The sequence below is a fragment of the Penicillium nucicola genome (assembly GCF_028828085.1).
Source record: "Penicillium nucicola strain IBT 29836 chromosome Unknown utg000006l, whole genome shotgun sequence".
Classification (NCBI taxonomy): Eukaryota; Fungi; Ascomycota; class Eurotiomycetes; order Eurotiales; family Aspergillaceae; genus Penicillium; species Penicillium nucicola.
Window position 1 is genome coordinate 983559 of NW_026643130.1, and position 22813 is coordinate 1006371.

At 48.7% G+C, this 22813-nt stretch overlaps 9 protein-coding genes across 9 annotated transcripts; 6 read left to right on the plus strand and 3 right to left on the minus strand.

Annotated features, from left to right (window-relative positions):
• Positions 1-665: 665 nt before the first annotated feature.
• On the minus strand, positions 666-2449 carry N7511_006378 (LYAR-type C2HC zinc finger protein; the record flags this gene model as incomplete). Its single annotated transcript, XM_057128755.1, has 3 exons — positions 666-2123; positions 2222-2344; positions 2429-2449. 3 exons carry the CDS (start codon positions 2447-2449, stop codon positions 666-668), a joined length of 1602 nt encoding a protein of 533 aa, XP_056983311.1.
• A 2164-nt stretch (positions 2450-4613) lies between these two features.
• On the minus strand, positions 4614-4841 carry N7511_006379 (flavin-linked sulfhydryl oxidase ERV2; the record flags this gene model as incomplete). Its single annotated transcript, XM_057128756.1, has 1 exon — positions 4614-4841. One exon carries the CDS (start codon positions 4839-4841, stop codon positions 4614-4616), a length of 228 nt encoding a protein of 75 aa, XP_056983312.1.
• Positions 4842-5255: 414 nt separating this feature from the next.
• N7511_006380 (GH92 family glycosyl hydrolase) lies at positions 5256-7675 on the minus strand (the record flags this gene model as incomplete). Its single annotated transcript, XM_057128757.1, has 2 exons — positions 5256-5859; positions 5910-7675. The coding sequence occupies 2 exons, from the start codon at positions 7673-7675 to the stop codon at positions 5256-5258; spliced, it is 2370 nt and encodes a 789-aa protein (XP_056983313.1).
• Positions 7676-9865: 2190 nt separating this feature from the next.
• On the plus strand, positions 9866-11145 carry N7511_006381 (uncharacterized protein; the record flags this gene model as incomplete). Its single annotated transcript, XM_057128758.1, has 6 exons — positions 9866-10024; positions 10085-10163; positions 10216-10359; positions 10408-10521; positions 10575-10769; positions 10850-11145. The coding sequence occupies 6 exons, from the start codon at positions 9866-9868 to the stop codon at positions 11143-11145; spliced, it is 987 nt and encodes a 328-aa protein (XP_056983314.1).
• Positions 11146-13423: 2278 nt separating this feature from the next.
• On the plus strand, positions 13424-15407 carry sit2 (putative siderochrome-iron transporter; the record flags this gene model as incomplete). Its single annotated transcript, XM_057128759.1, has 3 exons — positions 13424-13740; positions 13802-14415; positions 14470-15407. The coding sequence occupies 3 exons, from the start codon at positions 13424-13426 to the stop codon at positions 15405-15407; spliced, it is 1869 nt and encodes a 622-aa protein (XP_056983315.1).
• Positions 15408-16126: 719 nt separating this feature from the next.
• On the plus strand, positions 16127-16827 carry N7511_006383 (uncharacterized protein; the record flags this gene model as incomplete). Its single annotated transcript, XM_057128760.1, has 2 exons — positions 16127-16727; positions 16820-16827. The coding sequence occupies 2 exons, from the start codon at positions 16127-16129 to the stop codon at positions 16825-16827; spliced, it is 609 nt and encodes a 202-aa protein (XP_056983316.1).
• Positions 16828-16832: 5 nt separating this feature from the next.
• On the plus strand, positions 16833-17807 carry N7511_006384 (fungal specific transcription factor domain-containing protein; the record flags this gene model as incomplete). Its single annotated transcript, XM_057128761.1, has 1 exon — positions 16833-17807. The coding sequence occupies one exon, from the start codon at positions 16833-16835 to the stop codon at positions 17805-17807; it is 975 nt and encodes a 324-aa protein (XP_056983317.1).
• Positions 17808-18779: 972 nt separating this feature from the next.
• On the plus strand, positions 18780-20746 carry N7511_006385 (MFS transporter; the record flags this gene model as incomplete). Its single annotated transcript, XM_057128762.1, has 6 exons — positions 18780-18792; positions 18909-19176; positions 19244-19638; positions 19708-19769; positions 19837-20409; positions 20492-20746. The coding sequence occupies 6 exons, from the start codon at positions 18780-18782 to the stop codon at positions 20744-20746; spliced, it is 1566 nt and encodes a 521-aa protein (XP_056983318.1).
• A 927-nt stretch (positions 20747-21673) lies between these two features.
• N7511_006386 (uncharacterized protein) lies at positions 21674-22630 on the plus strand (the record flags this gene model as incomplete). Its single annotated transcript, XM_057128763.1, has 2 exons — positions 21674-22083; positions 22246-22630. The coding sequence occupies 2 exons, from the start codon at positions 21674-21676 to the stop codon at positions 22628-22630; spliced, it is 795 nt and encodes a 264-aa protein (XP_056983319.1).
• Between the last annotated feature and the right edge of the window lie 183 nt (positions 22631-22813).

Consider the following 22813-nt stretch of genomic DNA (forward strand, 5'->3'; position numbering starts at 1 on the left):
TACGAGGTCGGTTGATTTTCTCGATGTGTTTGAAAGAGTTTAATAAGTGGTGGTCGATGGATAATCGCTTTAGAAGGAAGCTCACAGACCAATATATGGATAAAGGAACGTGATCCAAATGCTTAGCAGTAGTATAAAATGGTAAGCAAAAGGCAATAGCCCTCTGAGAGGAATGGTAACAGAACGAATTATCTAGAAGGCGATAAAAGCTCTCTTCGGCAGTATAAGGCGGCGTGCCCAGGGCGGTGACGTAGTGGCCAATGGATGTGAGTCAAGAACTATACCACATGACTCATTATGTCTCGAGTGGATCTTGGCGATCTATAAAACCTGCAGTTGCATCCAATTGAGTCACATTGGATACGATCTGAGGTTAACTAACTGGTTGGAGAAGATGCAAAGCATGCTTGTATATGCACCACCGGTAAAGAATAAGTGAAGCCACTCTACGGATGAAAAATCAATAAATCAAGTCAGAGTACACATTATCAATGCAATTTAGTCCCGAGCCGAATTAATATGAACAAAATATAACAATGAAGCCTCACACATCAAAACTTAAAAAGAGGCATAGCGCTATGCAAAACAAACCCAGCCTCGTCAGCTCATAACAAAGACCAAGATCACCATCAAGCATAGATCATCGATCATTTTCAACGCCGAACCTAAATAGTAAACACAACGATCTCACCGCGATCATTGCGACGAAGCCTCAAAGCCCTAAACAGATCCTTCTCATCATCGAAATGGCGATCCTGATATTCCTCATCATCATAATCATCAGACAGATTGCGATGGAAACGCTTAAGAGTCTTGTTAACTGAGCAACCACGCTCACTACCACTCGAAACCAGCGAGAGGAAATGATGAGCCAGCTCGCGCTGCAGGTTTTCATCGATGCGCGCAGGAGGCTTGGCCTGCTTGTAGACCTCAACCTGACGACCCTGAGGCGAGTGGGAACGACGCTCATCAACCTGCTTCAGACGGCGGGAAGGACGGTCCCCATCAGTGGGGTTGCTGCTCTTGCGCTTGGACTTGCGGCTGTCACGGCTCTCGGCGTGACCGTCACGGGAACGGTGGGATTTCTTGCTCTTGCGGACTTCGAGCTGGTCATCGTTGCTGGAGGCGCTGCCGCGGCGGGTGCGGCCATCGGCCTTGGAGTTGGCCTCGGTATTCGCACCGTTAACGCTGGAGACGGATGAACCGCCGAACATTGAGGAGACGAGGCGCTCGGCGCGGTTTCGCATCGAGATTCCGAGACCTGGGTCGCCGTTTCCGTTGGCTTCCTTGCCGTTGCGGCGTGTGCGCTTGATCGGGGACGATGTATCTTGGTAGGCGCCGCGACGGGCATCCGGGCTATCGTCTGGAGAGGCGGATCGCATCATGCGGTTGAGACCACCGGTCAGACCAGAGTGGGCGAGCATCGGCGTGCCGGCGTTGTTGATGATGCTTGAGGGGGCGTCCATCATGTCGGTGTCGACTTCGCCGGGGGTGCTGAGGATCTCGGGTTGGCCACGCTTGCGCTTCTTCTCGCTGGCAGTGCCGGATTGCTTCTCTTCCTTGCTCTTCTTCTTTTTCTCCTTGGGTGCGGGAGTGACGAACTCGGTTGAGACATTCGGGGGCGAGTTCGATTGAGGGATGTTGCCAGCGCCATATGAAAAGCCGTTCTGCTTGTAGGCGACATCGTAGTTCTTGGCCTCGTCATCGGTAGTGGGGTTGGCTTCGAATTTGGCCAGGGACTCGCTGGGCTCGAAGACGGACTTGGCGTTCGACTTCATCTTCATCTGCTCCTTGGGTGTAAGAGAGACCTTGGACGCGTTGGGGGTTTCGTCGGCAACGAGGTAGTCAAACACATTGACAGGCTTGTTGCTATCGGCCTTGGCAGAAGGAGTCTTCACCTCACCAACTGGCGGGGGAGTAGGAGCAGGGGGAGGAGGAGCATTCTTGAGACCCTCGCCGTCGGAGCCATCCTCAACACGGGGTTGCTGGTGGTGAGTGTTGGGGTTCTGGTTCTGCTTCTGGCTCTGGGGGTTCTTCGCGGTGTTCGGTCCCTTCTTTTGGCCCTTGCCTGGCTTCTCTTTGTAGAGAGCTCCCTGGTACTTTTGCGCTTCGCTCATGCAGGACTGTATGAAGTCGTTAGCAGTTGCACCCCCTTGTTGTGGGTCAACTCCGAGCTAGCAGCCTCGAGACCATGCGACAATGCAATGATGTCCTAACGTACCGTGTGCGCTCTGTATTCGGTTCCGTAGAAGTGCACCATGCAGTCAATGCAGGTGAAAGTGGCGCCGCGACATTGGTTGCGATGAGGGTCGAGCTTCTTCTTTGTGAGAATATCACCACATGCCTGCCACACATATGTCAGTAGCCATTTCATAATTGAGAAGACGAGTTTGTCTCTCAGGCGCAAGATCGGAATCGTTTGGCTTACTTCGCAAGAGAAAGACACCATGTTGACTGAATATCACCCCACCGAGCAGGCGTTGGTACAAACAGATGTTATAGAAAGTGACAACCGAACGATTGTGTGTCGGAAGACTGCGATTCCAGATTGAGGCACAGTTGGAAATGCGACTCAATTTGTTGTCGGGAGATGAATGCGACGCAATGTTTTGCGACGAAGGAGGGGCGGTATCCCTTGCAAGAAGCCCAGATAAGTCGCAATATACTGCGAGTCTGACAGGTCCAGCGCTTAAAAACTCAAAACCTTTGGTTTCTTGGTGTTTTTTTTGTTTCTGGGTTTTTTTCAGCGTTTTTTTGCGCGTCGAAATTTGGCGCGCAAATCGACGCTAGTCGGGATTGGACCACGCTAGGCTGCTTTGGGTAGTATAGCGGCGCGTCGGACGTTTTGTCTTTTCTTGTTCGGGGAAGTTGTCGAAGAGATTGTTGTTTTGGGGATATACTCCTAGGGATAGGGAAATGTATTCTTCTAATATCAGATACGGGCTATTTCTCATTTCATGTGAACTGGGACGGACTAAAAAGCACCGGCTGATGGCCGATCAACATCCTAAGATCAGCCAGGCCTGTCAGGAGACCCCAAGCGTTCATTTGTCGATGATCCGAGAATGGTCCTCACGGCTTTCTCAGCCCCCTCCCCGGCTCTATTTTTGGCTGAAACCCAACCTAGATAAGATTCCTTCTTGTTGTGCATTTGATATCCTACGCTAATGCGCAGCTATACCCACTGGGATTGGCGGCATTTGGGGCCAGTTGGGGGCATTTTGTCATGATAGCACATGCGACTGCACTAGATGAGACTGGAGTACACTAGAGACCTATTAGTATCACGAGGGTGCGACAGGATGGTATCATCTTTGCGCTTCTTCTCTGTGAGAGGAAAAGTTTATTCGGTGCTGCTGAGAGATATAGCATGTACGACGGTATGCGCTTGTAGTGTGGTTGTCGGCCAGGGATATACTGGGCTTGTTGGGTCATGCGCGCTTGTGCTTGATCACCGGATAGGATGATCTTGCTCGGATGTGAGCTTGTACCCTTGTCTTCTTGGCTGATAATATGGCCTGGCTGTTTCTAGCTGCTCTACTGCGGTGCCCATTGCAATGTCGCTACCAGGGTTCAATAAGCATAATGGCAAAGTTAAGCCATCCAACTAAGAGTCTTCGAATGTACGCTTCTGTGCTTTCAACTGAAGTTTATACCTTCCAAGGTCAGAGTCTATACGCACAGATATACTATAATATAATAGCGCAAGGGATCTACCCCTCCTCTGCAACCTTCGAAAGCCACATGCAGAACATAAAGGGTATATTGATATTTTCGACGATCTATTACTGTACAAGGGAGACCAGCTCCATATGAAGAACCAACACGAGCCTAGTACCCAGAGAAGGTAAAATGCAAATCAAACAGGATGGGAAAACAAGACCTAGACCTGAACATAGAGACCAGATTCAAACCGTCAACCGCGGGTAGTCCTAAAAACAGTTAGCAATCATATATACTGAAAACAGCAATACCAAGAAGCAACTAACTCTTCCTTGGAAATCTCGACCGCCGGCCCATCATGCCTCGTGCCATCCTTCCCGGTGTCAGACCGCGAAGTAGCAGATCCCGGCTTGCCCTCCCCACCTTCTTCATCACCATTACAGCCACAATCATAGAAATCGCCTAGATTGGCGCAATCAAATTCAGGCTTATCGAGCATCGCATTGACCTCATTATGGATGAAGCAGGCCCAGCCCGCAGCAGCATTGCGCGAGGACACCTGGGGTGGATATTTGCTGAGATGCTGCTGGAAATGCGAGGCGCATTCTCCGCTATATCCAGTCCGTCAGCACAATTCTAGGATTTAGCTCTGCATTCGTTCCAAGAATGCAAAGAACAGCCGGGGCAAGGGCAAGAGCAGGAGCAGGAGGGACGTGGGTGCGTGGAGGGTTCTTACCATGGATACAACCGGGCAAATAGGTAGATGTAAGAGCGCAGCGCCTCCTGCTGGTCTTCCGTGGGCGTTTCAGGGTATCGCGCCATTACCGTGTGGAAGTATTTCCAAGTTGCACGACCTAGCTCAGCTCTAGAATCCCACCAATCCTCGGTCAGTCATTGTCCCCGATATATGCCATGTACCACATGGTTCGTCAGTCCCAGCCAAAAAAAGCTTACTTGACAGTTTCATTGCCCAGCTTGGGCATCACCACCGCCCCCTTCAATGTGCTATCTTGGATGCTTATCCCCGGCGCGGTCACGGGTGCGGAATGATCGATGTGGCCCGGGGCGCGGATGGCGGGGCTGGGTGGCCCTTGCGGTCGAATGAAGAGGAAGAAGACGAGACATAATGCGATCGCTGCGCTGCTGATAATGCGCCGTGTGATTTGCCGGCTTGCCATGGTGGTTGGGGTCAAGGACCAGTGTCGCCAGGCGATCGCGTGAGCACCTGTGACTTGATGGAGAGTTTCCGGAGAGCCCGGAAAGATAGTGAAGATATTGATTATAGCAAAGCTCTGCTCTGCTTGTTCTTTGGAGAAAAAGGGATTCGTGTCCCCCGGAGTCGTATGCTTAGTCATATGATCGCCGTGCCCAGGCCAGGTGGAGCGATCCGCCGATACGTTATACTGTAGAACTTGCAGGAATTGCAGTGCTTGGGCTAGAGCTTGTTTCGATATACATGGTGAAGCTTACACTTCTATTTCGGTAAACGAAAGAATATGATATGCACTACTAAACTGGTCTTCTTATTCGATCCATTGGCACGAAGGCATGATATTCCTAAATTATCTTGATCAAAGCACCGAAACGTCCATTTACATGCCATTCGCATCAATCCCAGCAAGTGAGTCACTCAAACTCGGTGGCAAGTCACCCTTGCGCGTACCCCAATCGCTCTCGTGATCACCGAGCGTCAGCTCCAGTGTCATACCCTGAGTAAAGAACTCATGCGGAACCCAGCTCTTGGTATAAGGCTGTCCATTGAGCTTAGCACTCTGGATATAGATGTTCTGATAACTACTATCAAAATTGAAATTTTGAATGGTGGCTGTCTTGTTTGTCTCCGGGTGTGTCACTTCAATGGCTTCGAAGAATGGAGGAATAATGAGGTAGACATTTTGACCGGGGTTCGGGAAAAGTCCCATCATGCTCCATGCGAGGAATGAGCCCATAGCTCCCGAGTCGTCGTTTCCGGGTAGACCGTTGTGTGTGGCATTGAATGAGGATGGGATGTAGGTGTGGGCTCGACGGGCAGAGAGACCTGGTCTTCCGGCGTAATGATAGTCATAAACTGTCAAGAAAACGGGCTCGTTGCCCATGTCTGCTAGGCCAGAGGTGTGGAAGTAATCTAGTCGGGATATGAAGGAGTCTGGGCCTCCGACTAGTTTGATCAGTTTTGCCATGTCATGGGGGACGAAGCTATGCAGGGTTAGTGATGGACCCGGGAGAGAGTTTGATGGGTGACTTACAATAAATATTCCCAGATGCTGGACTCGAAAGTTTCTGAAGGGTTTGAGGTGAGTGAGCACCAGGATGCCAGAGCACTACAGGCAATCGGATCCTGATAACCCCATGTACCGTTCAGATACCGGGGCTGGAAGAAGCCAGTGAAGCCAGTGTCAGTTCCATTCTCCAGGAGTGATGTCTGGTTGCTTTTATACAAGTTTTGCCAATTTCCAGACCGAGCCAAGTATGTCGTATAGTCTTTCTTGCCAAGACCTTTGCCAACGACGGCCACACTGTAGTCGTTATAGGCATACTCCAAAGTCCGCGAAATACTTCGTGAATTGGTACCGAAGCCGATATAGTCGAAATCCAGGTACGGAATATAGTGGAGGTGTTTCCAGCTCTGAAGGCCGCCTCGTCCTTCATATGACCATTCCAGTGGCTCGTTCTCCGCATCATTGACCATCGCCTTGTAGGCCAGCTCCCAGTCAATTCCCGTCAGATTCTTAACGTAGGCATCTGCCAGAACAACATCGGCGTTGGACCCGCCTTGTGTCCAGCCTTTGCAGAGACTCATGCGGCAGTCGGGGAGCCATCCTTCATGCTTGAAGGTATCAAGCAAACTTCGGACCATTCTTGACTGTGCTTGAGGGTCAATGATTGTCAAGAACGGATGCTGTGCGCGGAATGCATCCCACAGACAGTAGAAGCTGTCAAAGTAAGGTTCGTCACTGTTCCATAGTGGGTTCTCGCCAGTGAGATCTTGAGGCGACAACATTGTACGATAGATGCCACTCCAGAAGCTACTCAACATGTCGTCATTGGCACCTCCAGGAGTGACTTTGATAGGACTGAGTTTCTCTTTCCAGGCGTCTTCTGCATGTTGGCGCAGACTATCAAAGCCAATATTTGGATCAGATACCTCACTCACCGCATTTTGACAAGCCTGATCGGTGTTCATGAAGCTGACACCCACTCTCACAGTAATGACCCCATCGCTTGGTCGATCAAAGGTCAAATAGCCTCCAGCTTGGAGGTAGAAATTGTTGAAACCACGAGTAACAAATAGTTCTTTTACTGATCCAGCTCGATCATTAACCCAGATCCCACCATCGATAATATCGCCGCTGAAATCAGCACAGAAGTATGACTGGTACGAACCAGCCCCGAAACTCGGCAAGAAAGTCCCATTGCCCTTCATCCGGCCATTATCTGCATCGATACTGATAGACGCATTTTGTCGACTATCCCACAAGTCCGTCAGATCCAGTGAAATCAACGGATTGGAATCACTTCCATCCGGCAACTTCGACTCAGGAAAAGTAAACCGATACAACGCAGTGCGCCGTGCAGCAGTCATTTCAGCCTGAACACCACTCTCAAGCGTCAGCGCAAAATAGCCCGGCTTCGCAACAACCGTGTCATTCCTGTAATGAATGGCGCGTGCAGTCTTTGGAAATTTACAATTATCCACCAAATTGTCGGCACAGTACTGAGGGAACAACGGGAAATGCCCCATAGACGGATTCCCGCCAGTCCCACTGTCATGCATGTGCGAGAAGCCAGTGACATTGCTTCCATCGGTAGAGAAGCCACCGGTATTTTGGCCGTCAACGTCTGCGACGGGCTTCGCGAGGCCGTAGGGCAGGCTTGCACCTGCGAAGACGTTGCCGCCATTGGTTGACCCAATCAAGGGGTTAACGTATTTCAGGTCATCTTGTGTGGCCAGTGTCCCCAAGACAAACTGCAGGAGTACGCTGTACGAGAAGGTTTTCGGCACGATTGCCATGGCGTGGAATGTGCTTGTTTGAACCACGCGCAATGACGCGTTGGGTTTGGGACGGGTGGGATGAGTGTAGAAGAAAAAAACAAATGCATTCTGCAAGGAGACTTTGAACTATTCACTGCAACGTCACATTGTTTTTTGCAATTCATGACCTAACTTGTGTTAGTGTTGGATGCCAGGGGTGTGCGGGGTTGGTGTATCTTGAAGTCAATGCTCTTGCTCTGTCTCGGTATACTGTCGCAAAGTTATCATTTGTAGAACATTTCAAATACACGATATGACCAGCCCGCTCTCTATGATAACTCACTTTGAAAGACAGTTTCCCAGACTCTCTGGAATATGTGCCCCATTTCAAGTAGAAGTTCGTATAAGAAGAAGTCTCTACAAAGAGCGGCCCTCATTAAACGCATTTCTGTCGTGGGACATCATAATGCCGACCAATTGAGTAGTCAAATAGTCTCGGAGCCTGCTGAATTCAACGCTGTATCGGTGATGTTTGCTATGATAATAATGGATTTCTGATATTTTCATGGTATCAATACATCTTGCGGTCAACCTAAAGGGCATATGAGTGTGCATTCACTATATACAAGCCAGTAAGTACTACTTACCCATTCACTGTCGTCACACATCTCACTAGGGCCACTGAGTATACTTCGTACTTGGCGTGGAAGTCTAATCAACTCCAACCAGAGATTGCATTCCGGCTTGTTCTTCAATTCTCGGTACTATGGTGCGCCAAGAAACCAGTTTGCAGTTTTAGTGAGGACTTCATTGGCTTTGTTTATGCGATCTGGGAATGATGGGGAAAAATATTTATGAAAATTAGAATAGAAAACATGTTCACATTTGGCGAGCGTCATGCATTCTGGGGCTCAGTCTTCATCATAATCATCGTGAGTAGCTTTGATACTGATCCAATCCAGCAAACACAAACCAAGAAGAATCGAGCCAGACGAAGTGGTTCGCAACAGAAGCCTTGGGTTTAGCGCCATCTTTTTACGGTGGCGTTGTGCGGTGGGGTTGATGACACTCCACCTTAGAAATGTCCGGAGTTAAGCATAAGCACCTAATCCCCCCACTACTACTTTGCAGTAGAAAAAGACAATGGGTCATTGAGGCACTCTAAGTGCATACTTGAGTAGAATCAACCAAATCATTTCCTTATCATCGTCCTCTTGGTCCTATCCTCACCACCTCATGAGCTACATCAAGAAAGAAAAATAACTGGCGAACATGCGCTCGTGTTTGGAAGCAATCGCAGAATTGATCAATATATGAACAGCCTAAAGATTTCTTTACCATGGAGGGGTACCAGTATTATTCGTAGTATTCATCAAAAGCCAAGTCCTCTAGAAGTACAATCAATCAGCCTGGGACGATTGACACACAGGCGATGGACTTGAGAGACATAAAGACATAGACTGTCAAACCGACCTGTGTCATATTTGCAGCAGACCAGACCTCCTTCTGCAGCCCTAGAAGCTAGCAATGTCTAAACTCTTTCACTGGGACCATCCGGAGATGTCTACGCCATAGATCGCGACGAGCCCAAAAAGTAATCAGAGCATCTACCGAAACCCCACACAACACCGGGGCCAAACTTCTCATGACATCATTTCCTTCGTCACGTAGGGCGGCAGCTTCCTGGTGGGGGAAACAGGTGCATCCCCTGATATTGACAAGGCCAAGATTCATGCTGATGAACATCTTGTTGCCATGAGTAAAGGGACGGCTACGGGGAAAGCGAAGGGAGAACTTCCTCGTTGGACCATGTGAATATTGCAGATTTTGCACACGTAGCTGTCAGTTTACTGGCACGAGAGGATATGAATGGATGGTTTCATTTCGTTGAAGTGAGTTGATATGTTAAAAAGACAGTTGATATGTATGCTGAAAATGATATCTATTATTTTGAAGGGGAAGATCTTGATCATACCTTTTAAGTCATATATTTAGCCTAATTTATCAGAATTCCTCAGTATTGTATGTTGTTCTTTTCGCAACTCCAGATTCACAGGACATGATTGCCACCGGAGTTAAGCAGCGGCAAGCAAGAATGGACCCACCAGGTGTAATCGATCATTCTTAATTCCGGATCGGATCAGAACATATAAAGAGACATCTGCAACTTCTTGTCTGCCATTGCAATAAGATAATTTCTGACAAACGAACCACCCACCAATACTCAAAATGGTCAAGACACTTCCCTTCGGCAGCATCCAGGTCCCAACACCAGGTTTCGGTGCAATGGGCCTGAGCTTCGGCCTAGGTTCCAACCTGAGCCTCGAGCAGGCCGAGCCTGTTCTGCTCAAGGCTATTGAGCTTGGTTGCACATTCTGGGATACCGCCGTAAGTCGCTCATCCATCGCCACAAGGAACAATCCCGGAGTCTAACAACAAATCGCACAGGTTGTCTACCAAGCCGGCGTTAACGAGAAGCTCCTTGGTGACTTCATCCGCAAGCACAATGTTCGCGACAAGGTGTTCAGTAAGTGATACTTCTTCGCTCACACGACGCCCAAGCTAACTGTCTTCTGCAGTTGCCTCCAAGTGTGGCTTTGACGTCTTTGGCGCCGGGTTCTCAGTCACCAACTCCGCCGCGCATATCAAGGAGTACATTGATGGCACCATTGAAAGATTGGGCTTCGCTCCCGACCTCTACTACCTGCACCGCATTGACCCTAGTATGTCAAATCCCGCCAAATTGAGATCCCCTCGCTGATTCCCAATAGACACACCTCTGACCGAGTCCATCCCTGCTCTGGATGAGATCCGCAAGGCCGGAAAGACCAAGTACATTGGACTTTCCGAGTGCTCTGCCGCGACTCTGCGCAAAGCCAACTCCAGTATGTTGGAGCCCAGGACACCCTCCAAGCCTGCATGCTAACAGAGTGAACAGTTGCCAAGATCGACGCCATCCAAGCCGAGTACTCAGCGTTCGAGACCGTGCACGAGACAGACGGTCTCATCGACACAGCCAAGGAACTTGGTGTCGCATACGTCGCCTACAGCCCTCTAGGACACGGCTGGCTGGTCGATGACTTCCAGTACAACAGCCCAGACGACTTTGCTCCCGATGACTTCCGCCGTAACTGTGAGTACAAGACCGCGGTCCCTGGCTTTCAAATCTTATTGTGGAGGAGATCACTAACCAGGTCATTGTTTCGTTTCTAGCGCCCAAATTCCAAGGCGAGAACTTCTACAAGAACCGTGCAATCGTCGAGGAAATTAAGAAGCTTGCTGCTAAGAAGGGCTGCAACATTAGCCAGATTGCTCTTGCTTGGGTCGCTGCTCAAGGCATGATCCCTATTCCTGGAACGACCAAGGCTGCTCGTCTTAAGAACAACTGGGCTTCGAGAGATGTCGATTTCTCTGAGGAGGAGAGGCAGGAGATGCGGAGGATTATTGATGCGGCGAAGCCGCACGGCAACAGATATGCTCCTGCCCACCAGGCTATGGTTGGTCATTAAATGTTGAATATTAAGTTAGATATCAGAGATCATAAAAATATGTGAATGAAATTCAATTGAACTTGAAGCACAAATTGTTATGTGTTGCCTGAGGGGCGAGAGCAAGGCATCGTCAGCAACTGGTGTAGACCACCCAACAGACTACAGTAGAACTAGGGACGTGATCAAAGGTATTCTGACCGAGCGGAGAGGAAATGAAGATGCACAGTGGCGATGACGCGAGCGAAAAGTAAACAAAGGTGTGGTCCTTGAGATAGCGACACGTTCAAGTAAACAAGACGCGCAAGGCTGCCCACGGACATAAACTTCTTCTTCAAGTGCTCGAACAAGTCGAAACAGGTGATGAAAAAGGATTCGCGTCGATCGGGGGTAGTGTAAGCCCGATGACACAATGCAACAAGGCGTGCGCAAGCACAGAGGCCAAGTTGCGGATTCCAAAAATGAGAATAATCAAAGTGTTTCCAAGAGGAAACTTTCAGAGATTAAACTGAAAAGAACAGATACTACACTTGATCTAAGCCAATAGGCAAAGAGAGCTAAAGAAGAAAGAAAAGAAGAGGAAGAGTGGCGGGAGCAGTGGGTATATATAGAAGCTAAGTGGCCACGTGACCTATATTTTCCCAAACAAGCCAAACAAGCCAAACAGTCACCTCCCTGTGTACTGTATGCAGGTTCGCTCCTTGCTCGTTTGATGATTTGCTGTCTTGAGCTCTAGAATAGGGTGCATTGTGCTAGGTGCAATGGTTTTCACGCTTAATGATACTATAGAACGCAATATTACTTGCTCGTGGTTTGTGTATCCGTGTAACTTCTTATTCTTATTCTTACGTTCTACAGAATTCGCAGTCCTTGCTGTTGCGCGGATTACTGTCTTGGCCCGCGAGTTCCCACCAGGCCACACGGCGAATGAAGCAGCGTGTCTGAGTGCAAGCAACCAAAAACAAGTTTAGCCTCTGAGAGATCCAAGGCTTGCTTGCTAAGGGCCCACAGCATGTCAAGCAGCGTCTCGGACAGCCGTCTTCAGAGTTTCCGTTAGTTTTGTGGCAAAGAATCAGATTAGATGAGATGAGACGAAAGATTGATACTACTGTACCAAACTGCAAGAACCTGTGTTCCATCCAGCCCCCGGGGATTCCGATAGGTGTGTACCGTACTGCAAGGTCTCCAACTTGCACACCAAACCGAAGAAGATTATCGAATAGCCTTACAATTCACGAGACAAGAAGCCAACAAAGACCAATCATCTATTGCAAAATCCGACAGGTGCCTAGAGGAGGGATCAAAGCAAGTCTGGCATGGAAAGTACTGTAGAATTGATGGCCGGGCAAAGCGCCTCAAGCGCGACCAAATGACGACGAACGGGGGCTCCACTCGGGTTGGGCCACAATCTGTACCCCAGTCTGTGCGTCCCACAGACCCTTTAGAGGCGGGAAAGGCTTGACTGGCTTGTGAAGATGCCAAGGGTCTTTGAAGCTTGAATTGTAGGCGTCATCGGGGGTGTTTTTCTGGTTGATGGTATCTGATCTGGATCAGATAACAAAATTGGAAAGTCAAAGTTGCGGGATTGCATTCACGGCGTTGCTGAAGAAAGCTGATGCCTGTTTGACATTGTGTACTGTACTGTACTCAATCACTGTATATTAAGGACGGGTGGTATCTGAGACCACAACCCGCTGTGATTGCTTGTACCTTTGGGGCTGAAAAGGATCGAAGTTTTGGTTGCTTTTTCTCCCTTCGACGGGGCGTCGCGTGGAGACGTAAGGGGAAAAGTCTAGCCCTGCGCCCAGGTGGTAAGGGGGGAAACCAAGTGAGAAAAATGACACCACGACTTTTGTCAGTAGAAGAACATGAAGTGATATTGGAGACGCAAACGGCTCAGGGTCACAAAGGGAAACTGTAACTCTGGGATCAGGTGGGAACGCTAGACTACTTTGGGATGCCCTGTCAGTCTCAACCAATCAACGTTGTTGTAAGGGACCCACAAGTCAGCCAATGGGCGATCACTTCCCGCCACAACAATATCTGATTGGCTGCAATTCTTAACATGGTTCTTAATCCCCTACGATTATCTGATCTTCGGAGTCTCCGTTTCGAGGGAAAAAATTGGGGTTGCGTTACGGGAAACTCGGATATGGCGAGCTCTCGGGCCTCCAGATCATATGGACCCCTCATTTTTCTTTCTTAGTCCTTCATCCCACTCCCTCCAGCCTCACACAGCATTCGCGACTGAGGATCGCATTCGATTTGAGCATCTCGTGCTCCATTCACGGGATTGAGAATGGGCGTCCTCGAGACTGTTCGGGGTCGTGATGATGGTGGTGCCATTGCCAGGACTATAATTGCCGACGAATCATACGGATCGCATGCACACGATGCAAATGAAAAAGCAAGTCTCGATGCCGGCCAAGAAGCGTCGTCATCGGACACCGATGCACCCAGCCCCAGCGGTTTTCACGCAGGCGATGTGAACGACGATGAGAAGGAATTGGCACAACACCCCGATCAGGTCACAGAGGGAGCCGAGCTGGGCCAACAGAAGGCTGAAGCAGCAGCTCTTGTCTGGAGCTGGCCGGCGTTGGTTGGAATCTATGCTTGGTGAGTTGGATGAGATCTGACCGGTGTACCGATGATATCTGACAATGATTACTCTCTCTAGGATCTGGATCTGCTTTTTCATGTTGGCGTTCCACTCCGCCATGAGTACCTTCTTGATCAACTACGTTATGGGAAGTTTCCAATCCGCACCGCAGGTTTCAACAGCATACATTTTGGCAAATATTGTCGGTGGCATTATGAAACTGCCAATGGGTAAAACCTTGAATCTATGGGGTCGTGCTGAGGCTCTAGTGGTGTCAACGGGTATCTATGTTCTCGGTATGATTGTTTTGACTGCCTGCAATGGACCCAATGGATACGCAGCGGGCTACGTGCTATACTGGATTGGGTACTATTGCATCTATTTGATTCTGGATATCTTCATTGCCGATACATCGGGTCTGCGAAACCGAGCCTTCGCTTTCGGGTTCATCCAGACACCGTTCATTGTGACTGCGTTCACCGGCTCCCTAGCGGCAAATTCGGTCTATACCAAGTACGGATGGCGATGGGGATACGGTATCTTCTGTATTGTGATGCCGTTCGTGTTCTTGCCTCTGGCTGTGGTGTTCAAGTTTTATGAAAAGAAAGCAAGGAAGCAGGGTCTCTTTCGTCGCCAGCCTAGTGGTCGCACTACGATGCAGTCTGTTCTCCACTACTTCCATGAGTTTGATGGTATGATCCCTTGCAACAATCTCTGATTGCCTGCGCTAACAACTAAATCTACAGTGATTGGTGCACTCCTTCTAATGATTGCTTGGGTCTTGTTCCTCCTGCCATTCAGTCTGGCGCAGTATGGACGCTCCCAGTATTCAAGCGCAAGCTTCATTGCTCTCATCATCATCGGGTTCTTTATGTTTTTCGTTTTCGCCGCATGGGAGAAATGGGGTGCACGAACACACTTTATCCGCTATGAGTTGATCAAGCGACCAACTATCCTCGGCGCATGCCTTCTATCCGCCGTGCTCTTCTTCAGCTTTGAACTCTGGGATCAGTACTTCTACAACTTTATCCTGATGTCCTATAACATCCCAGCAGTTCAAGCAGGATATATGCTCCAGATCTATAATGTCGGGTCGTGCTTCTTCTCTCCCATTATTGGAGCCATTATCTGGGCGACTGCGCGGTTCAAGTATATCTGTCTGTTCTTCGGCGCACCACTGATGATCCTCGGGTCCGGCCTGATGATCTATTTCCGTGGCTCAGAGCACGGCATTGGATACGTTGTTATGTGTCAACTCTTTATTGCCTTCGCCGGTGGCACCCTAGTGATTGGCGAAGACATGGCCGTCATGGTGGCAGGTGGTCGTGAAGGCACGCCGATGATGCTGGCACTGATTGGTCTCTTCTCCAACATCGGTGGTGCGATCGGTTTGGCTGTCGGTGCCGCCATTTACAACAACGTCTTTGTTGATACCTTGGCTTCCCAATTGCCTGATAACCTGAAGGGCAATGCCACTCAGATTTACTTTGATGGCATCAATGTTCAGACAACTTATCCCTGGGGCTCACCTCTTCACACTGCAGTTGCATATACTTGGGGCTATGCCCAACGCATGAACTGCATTGCGTCGACTTGCATCCTGGTTCTCGCTTTCCCTTGCATTATGGTTTGGAAGAACTACAATGTGAACATAAAGCAGAACAAGGGTCAAATGATATTTTGAGGGGAGCCTTCCATTGCACAGTACACCCCAATGGGTGGGAAAGCTATGTCTTTTATTTCTTCGGAATCTTTCTGGGTTCTCTGCGGTGCAGAGAGATGTCCTACTTCGACTACCTCTGTTGTAATTACTTATTGAGCGTAGATCAATCTACGGTATATATTTAAAAATTCATCTATTCATTCCAAAGAACTGTTCAGGCGATGCCAATTCCTAACCCAGAAGAATATTACTTTCCCCATACCATTAGAAACCAACTGGCTAATCCACCACGGCAAGAAGACCGCGGTGGGGCCGTGCCAAACCCGCCACTAAAGAGTCATATACCTCTTCTCACCTTTGCCTTCTTCTTTCTTCAACTTTTGATTGCGTATTATATGAAACATGTCGCCCTCTGCAGCCATGAGTCTCCGCGACTCATTTGGGGACCGAAAAATACCTGATATCTCACGAAAGATCACGGCATGTGTCCTGTGTCGCAAACTTAAGGTGAGCCAATTCGCCTTGTGCAAAATGTTGCGTCCGCATCCTAAGAATCCAGATCAAATGCCACATGAGTAATGACAAACCGCCTTGCAATCGCTGCAAAATACGGGGATTAGCATGTACTGTCAATAAGAGTTTGCAGATGTTATTGGAAAGTGATGTTTCGTATGTTGTCTTGCTTGACACCCACCTTATATCTAAAGATTTTAATGAAGACATCTAGATGGAAAGAGAAGATGGAAGGCAGGATGAGCAGACTTGAGCAGTCTTTCATCCAAAGCGCAAATAAAACTCCGAAGATATCTGCCGGGAATGGCATTTCGGGGCAGCAGCTCTTGAGCATTGAAACCACCGAAACAGAGCGTGTGAACGCACAGCCTAACCCACAAAGCGATATACCTGGCACAGTGACATTGAATTTGTCATGCAGTCTTGGAGCATTCCCAGCATCGTCAATGGTCAGTTTCACACTCAGCGACATGACGACAAGCTCCGGTCAAACCCCAGATCCGATTTCTCGCGGAGCTATATCACAAGAAACAGCAGAGAGTATGTTCGCATACTATAAAATTAATCTTGATCCCTGCATACATCATATCATCGATGAGAATGACACCTTGAGCACAATCCGCACTCGGTCTCCTATCCTCACAACAGCAATCACCACTGTGGCTGCCTTCTGCAACAGCTCTAAAGAATACAATGCTCTCCTGGAGATATTCAAAAGCCAAGTCTCGGCAAGGATGTTCTCAGCGAATCATTCATTCGACGATGTACGAGCACTATGCATCGGAGCCCTGTGGCTCAACGAGATATCAACCGCACTGAACAGTCTAGGTGAGTATCTATCTACCCCAAATTCACATAGTTCGCATCTCACACCCAAGACCAAAAGCTGTCCGAATAGCCACAGAACTAGACCTACACAGATGCATAACTAAAATGCCGCATACAAAACGTGCTTGCTACGACCGCACCAGACTCTACTGGCTCGTCTATATATGCGACCACCACTGCTCCCTCATCCACGGTCGACCACCCCTAACGCGAGATTTCAAGTCACTGCGCCGACCCCGCGATTTCCTACAGAGTTATTTCACATCCCCATCTGACCTGAACATGATCAGTCAGGTGGAATTATGGTCCATAAGCAGCCGTGTCTTCGACATGTTCGGCGCAGACATCGAATGCCACGTCATTTCCCAACGACCAGATGAATTGTCTCGGTTGAATATAAGCTATGACGGATGGCGCGAGGAGTGGCTCAGTATGCTCTCTTTCCCGAAGCCAGCAGGATTCTCACGTCGTGCCTTCGACCTCTATTTCCATTCTGCAAAGTTATATCTATTCTCGCATGTTTTCCGGGGATCATCGTCGCAATTGGTGTCTCCGTCGCATGGAATCAAACAAACTACCGGACCTGCTACGAATGTGAACACATTCGTCAACAGCGCAATGAAAAGTGCGCTTGCCATCATTTGCTGTATAGTGGATGACACCGACACTGACACCACCAATAGCAAAGAATCATGGCTTGAGAAACTCCCGCCATACATCGGGACAATGATTGCATTCGCCTGTGTCTGCCTGGTAAAAGTGTCACGTCAGCAGACACCTATGGCGTGTGATATGCAAGGCGAGGATATCCCCGGTTATCTCCATCGACTGGTTCGGATTCTGCGTTTGTCGCCAGTGATGAATCAACCTGTTCATCCTCTTGTTAGTATTGCTCGGAGTTTGGAGACTGCGACTGCGACTATGGCTATGACTGCTGGACAGGAGTATAGTCATGATCCTTCCACGTGGAATGGGGCACGAGATGCGGATTTAGATCTTGATTTCGGAGTTTTCGATATGTTTACTAACGAAGCAGGTAATGCCTGTGCTGACAGTCATGGTGTTTCTTTTTCGTTGTGATGTTTAATGTATATAGATGTATGCCATATACGATTATTAAACGGCGCCGAGACATTCAGAAGAACTACCTAGAATAGTAAGTAGCCCTAGACTTAACTTACAACCTGAGTCGAACCACCAAGTCGGCCTTTCCGTGCCGAAATCAAACGAATCGACCAATCATAGGTGAATAACTAACTTTGAGGCTTGAATTGTGGCCTTACCAACCTTGGCTGCAGTACCAAGAGATAATCACGAGGCTTGGAAGTAAGCAGTAAGACGCCCATTACTGTTATGCAGATGTGTATACACTTGCACCGGAAATAACCGTGAGCCGAATGCCGAGGGCGGGGATAACTCCAGCTCTCCCCACAAATCGGAATAATGGAGACCCAGGACTATACAATATAACTTATCTGTAGTGTCTATTTGTTCAAGATCGTCTGTATCTCGAAGATAAGCTCAGCCGATATCAAAAACAACATACGCATCTAACAGTATGAAAAATTATGCAAGGCTCGGGCCTCTTCAACGAACCCCCTGATGTCCCTAACCGGAATCGATCATGTTGTCTTCCCCCTTTCTATACAAGAGTCGGGCTCTTGTGTTCCTTTCACTGTAAGCTATAGATTGAACAATGCGAGGTAGTAGCGTATCCTAGAATAGCCCAAATCGCCAGCGGACACTCGGGCTGAAAGTTGTAGACCGTTTCATCGATCCCGGGGGTTTTATGCATATGCATGCACCGGCGGGCTAAACTCCGAAGCTAGTGCGCTTCATGGTTGTCTGCTTCGGTGGCTTAGACCCCTCTTCCCATATAAGACTCCGTCTCGGGGGTGTTTTTTTTGAGGTCCGCAGATTCGACATTTTGTCCACCTATAACCCAAGAGCGCATTGGACTCCTGACAATAGAAGCAAACCAAGTGCATTCGAATATCTGTGTGAAAAGCGCGGATCGAGTCCAATTATTGGGACTGCGACGTTTTCTTCAATATGAATAGCGCGAGTAAGGCTGAATTTCTGTTTCCTTTCACTCATGTCTCGGCATGAAACAAGCGATATTGGCGAATGGACCAGCGCAAAGCCCCAGAATATCAACAAGAACTAAATATTGCCGAGCAGATACCTCCTCCGTCGACGGGTCGACACCAAGAGCCAGCTCTCGGGAAATCCACCGCGACGATGAAAAACAGATCGCACTAGACGAGACGAAACAAGACTCCGACCTGGAGAAAGGGCCGCCTATACAAGTTGCCAGCGAAGAAAAGACAGACCTTGACCCTAACATCGTCACCTGGGATGGACCAGATGACCCCGAGAACCCACTCAACTGGACATCGAAGAAAAAGCTGAGAGCGACATTATCGATTGCCTTGATTACCTTACTCACGTACTGTCCTCCCCAAACGGTCCTCGTATAGCTCATAGACTTACCATATTCATCATACAACTTATAGACCTCTCGGCTCCTCGATGTTCGCACCAGGCGTCCCACGACTAATCAAAGACTTCGGCGTCACGAGTACCGAATTATCAGCTTTTGTGGTGTCAGTGTATTTGCTGGGTTATTGTTTCGGACCTCTACTGCTGGCACCTTTGTCTGAGATGTATGGTCGACAGTACATCTACCACGGCTGCAATGTTCTCTATGTGATTTGGACGATTGCGTGTGCTGTTGCGCCGGAGATTGGCAGTCTCGTTGTGTTTCGGTTCTTTGCTGGCTTTGCGGGTAGTTGTCCACTGACTATTGGGGCTGGTTCTATTGCCGATATGTTTCCGCAGGAGAAAAGGGGTGGTGCTATGGCGGCTTGGGCCATTGGGCCGTTAATTGGGCCTGTGATTGGTCCTATTGGTATGTTCCACCTTCACATATAGACAAACGATGGGGGATTACCCGGAATGAAATGCTGACTTTGTGAAGCTGGAGCTTTCTTGGCACAGGCTAAAGGCTGGAGGTGGACTTTTTGGGTTTTGGCTATGGCTGTAAGTTGATACAATCAGGATTACCAGATTTAAAGGTGATGATGGATCTTGTCTGACTCTTCTTTAGAGCGGTGCAGTCTCAATCATATCGATATTCACCATTCGCGAGTCCTACGCCCCAACAATCCTAGCCAAGAAGACAAAAAGACTCCAAAAAGAAACAGGAAATATGAACCTACGCTCGGCTCTAGAAAGTGATCGCCCACCTCGAGAACTGTTCCTTTTTTCAATCATTCGCCCAACGAAAATGCTCTTCATGTCGCCCATCGTCTTCCTGCTCTCTCTCTACGTCGGCGTGATCTACGGATATCTCTATCTCCTATTCACAACCATTACACCAGTATTCGAAGAGAACTATGGATTTTCCCAGGGAATCGTCGGTCTAACCTACCTAGGAATTGGAATCGGGTCAATCGTCGGCCTTGTAGTCTTGGGACTTACCTCTGACCGTCTACTCAATTACCTATCAGCCAAGAGCGGCGTCAGAAAACCAGAATACCGTCTCCCGCCGATGATCCCGGGGTCCTTGTTTGTCCCCGCGTCGCTTTTCATGTATGGCTGGTCGGCGTATTATCATACGCATTGGATTGTACCTATCATTGGGACTTCATTTCTCGGAGTTGGCATGCTGATTTCCTTCGTACGTTGCTTTCCTGGTCCATGCCCTTTTTGGAGAATTTTCAATTTGTCTTGTGGTGCTTGTTGCTAATCTCTGTCTACAGATGACTGTCAGTACCTACCTAGTCGACGCATTCACGCTCTATGCTGCCTCCGCTATGGCTGCCAATACGGTGTTCCGTTCACTGGCCGGTGCAATGCTCCCCCTTGCTGGCCCGAAAATGTACCAAACACTCGGACTGGGCTGGGGGAACTCGTTACTTGGTTTTATTGCTCTGCTGCTTTGCGGGCTGCCTGTCATCTTTTGGCTGTATGGTGAGCGTATAAGAACCAGTAAACGGTTCCAAGTGGAGTTTTGATTACGATGGGGTTGGATGGATTGAGAAAATAGACATGGCGCTTATTTTAGGATTATATAAGTAGTATACTGCTGCTTTGAAAATTGCATTTAACGAAAGCTTCTTTGCTTATAATTTATTTATTGTATGTCTGTCGAAGTTTTGGTTGCTCGTGATGATTTAAGCAAGACGCCTCTTTATCATGAATCTTAGTATTAGAAGATTGAGAATAACTCCAGCTCATGAAGTATTCTTTCATGTGTTTATTGTGGCTCGTTCACTCTTTTTCCAGATTTGGATAGCGCGTCGTTTACATAAGCAGCGAGGCAGCCCGGACCAATCACACGCGATCAGATGCAGCAGATCCCCCAGAAAAGCAGGGCCGAGGTCGGCAGTGTGGATTTCTCGAGCCGCTTCATCTTTTTCCATATCTGGATTGACTCTGTCCCTGAATGGCAGATGCCATCAATGCCATCCCGTCGGAGTCACAAAAAATCCAGGAAGGGGTGCCTGGAATGCAAAAGGAGACACGTTAAGGTCGGTACCGCAATAGACTTACTCTCCTAAACCAGCTAGACCCACGATCATTGATGATATCCCAACTGTATCGCTCCAATGTCGAGATGCTGTTCAATTGTCTGCTTGGGCACGCGTTGATTCTCCAAATCTCAAGTCTGACATCATCTGCAGTGCGATGAAGGTGTTCCAAAATGCACTCTGTGCAGAAGACGCAAATTGGAGTGCAGCTATCCTCCCTCTGGTAGTGAGGGTGACAGTCCTCAAGCTCCGGATGGGTCGGAAGGTGGAGGTCCAACATCAGTGGAAGATCGCCCATTGCCAACGCGCATGATGGAGACAAGATTGTTCCATCAATATCTCACTTCAACATATCACACGTTATCTCAGGATGGCCTTTCTGCATACCATCTGTCGATGAGTATTCCCCGCATGGCTTCATCATGTCCATATCTTCTCGATAGCCTTCTTGCCCTCTCCGCCTTACATCTTGCCTCTGTTGAAGAAGAAAACCGAGCTTCGTGGCTGGACACTGCCCTCAATTACCAAGGCCAGGCATGCTCTGGGCTAGGGAAAGTTGTCACAGACCTCTCACAGCCAGACTTTGAGCCCGCATTCGTGGCTTCAATCTTCATTCTCCTCCTCGCCTTGGGATTCAAGGCCATCTCCCTCGATAATCAACCCCAGAACCCGGTGTCAGTAATACTCGAAGTTCGAAACTTGATATCTGGACCGGCTATGATTTTCAATCGAATCCACGCCGCTGGTGGTAGTGACCAGCTGGCAGGATTGCTGTGTGTTACTGAGACACAGGAAAGTCTGCAGGGTGGGAAGCATTCCAAGTAAGATATCTTTTTTCGTTGGCATCGACCTGAAAAGATGTGAAGCTAACATGGTACAGTGACAGTGCCCCTCCAGAAGATCATCAGAAACTCTTCCGTCTTCATGAGTATGTTTGAATAGTACACAGTCTGCAGGATATGAATAGCTGACTTTCACACCAGAGACATCGTTACATCGCTCGACCAGCTAGGATCTACGATCGATGCAAAAGAAGACTTGAACAAGGACACTTATCGAGGCACGTGGCAGCTTCTATATCAAGCCATCGAGCCATGGCCCAAGATTGGACCACATGGCGGTATCATAGCATGGCCTCTATTCCTGAGCGACGAGTTCTGCTCCCTTCTTCAGAATGACGAGTGGATGGCTCGCATTTTGTTTCTTCATTACGGACTCGCTATGCATCTTTTGTGCAATCGGTGGTACGTGCGCGACTGGGGCCGCCGGCTGGTCATGGCCACTCTGGAAGCGTTGGACGAAATTCCGCAAGAGTGGAATGATACTATCGCGTGGATTAAGAAGGCGGCTCAGAGTGCTGAGTCATGATATCCCGAGATCCTTCCGTATCTAAGCCGTGGATCCCAGGGACGAAACCCTGCCATATATTACAAGACTGCAGTGCAGGCAGCAAAAAGCCACCCGGAAGGCTGGTTCCCGAAACCAAACGCGTAGTCACTGTAGTCACTGTAGTCACTTATATTGTAACTTGCAAGTTCAGCCAAGATAAGA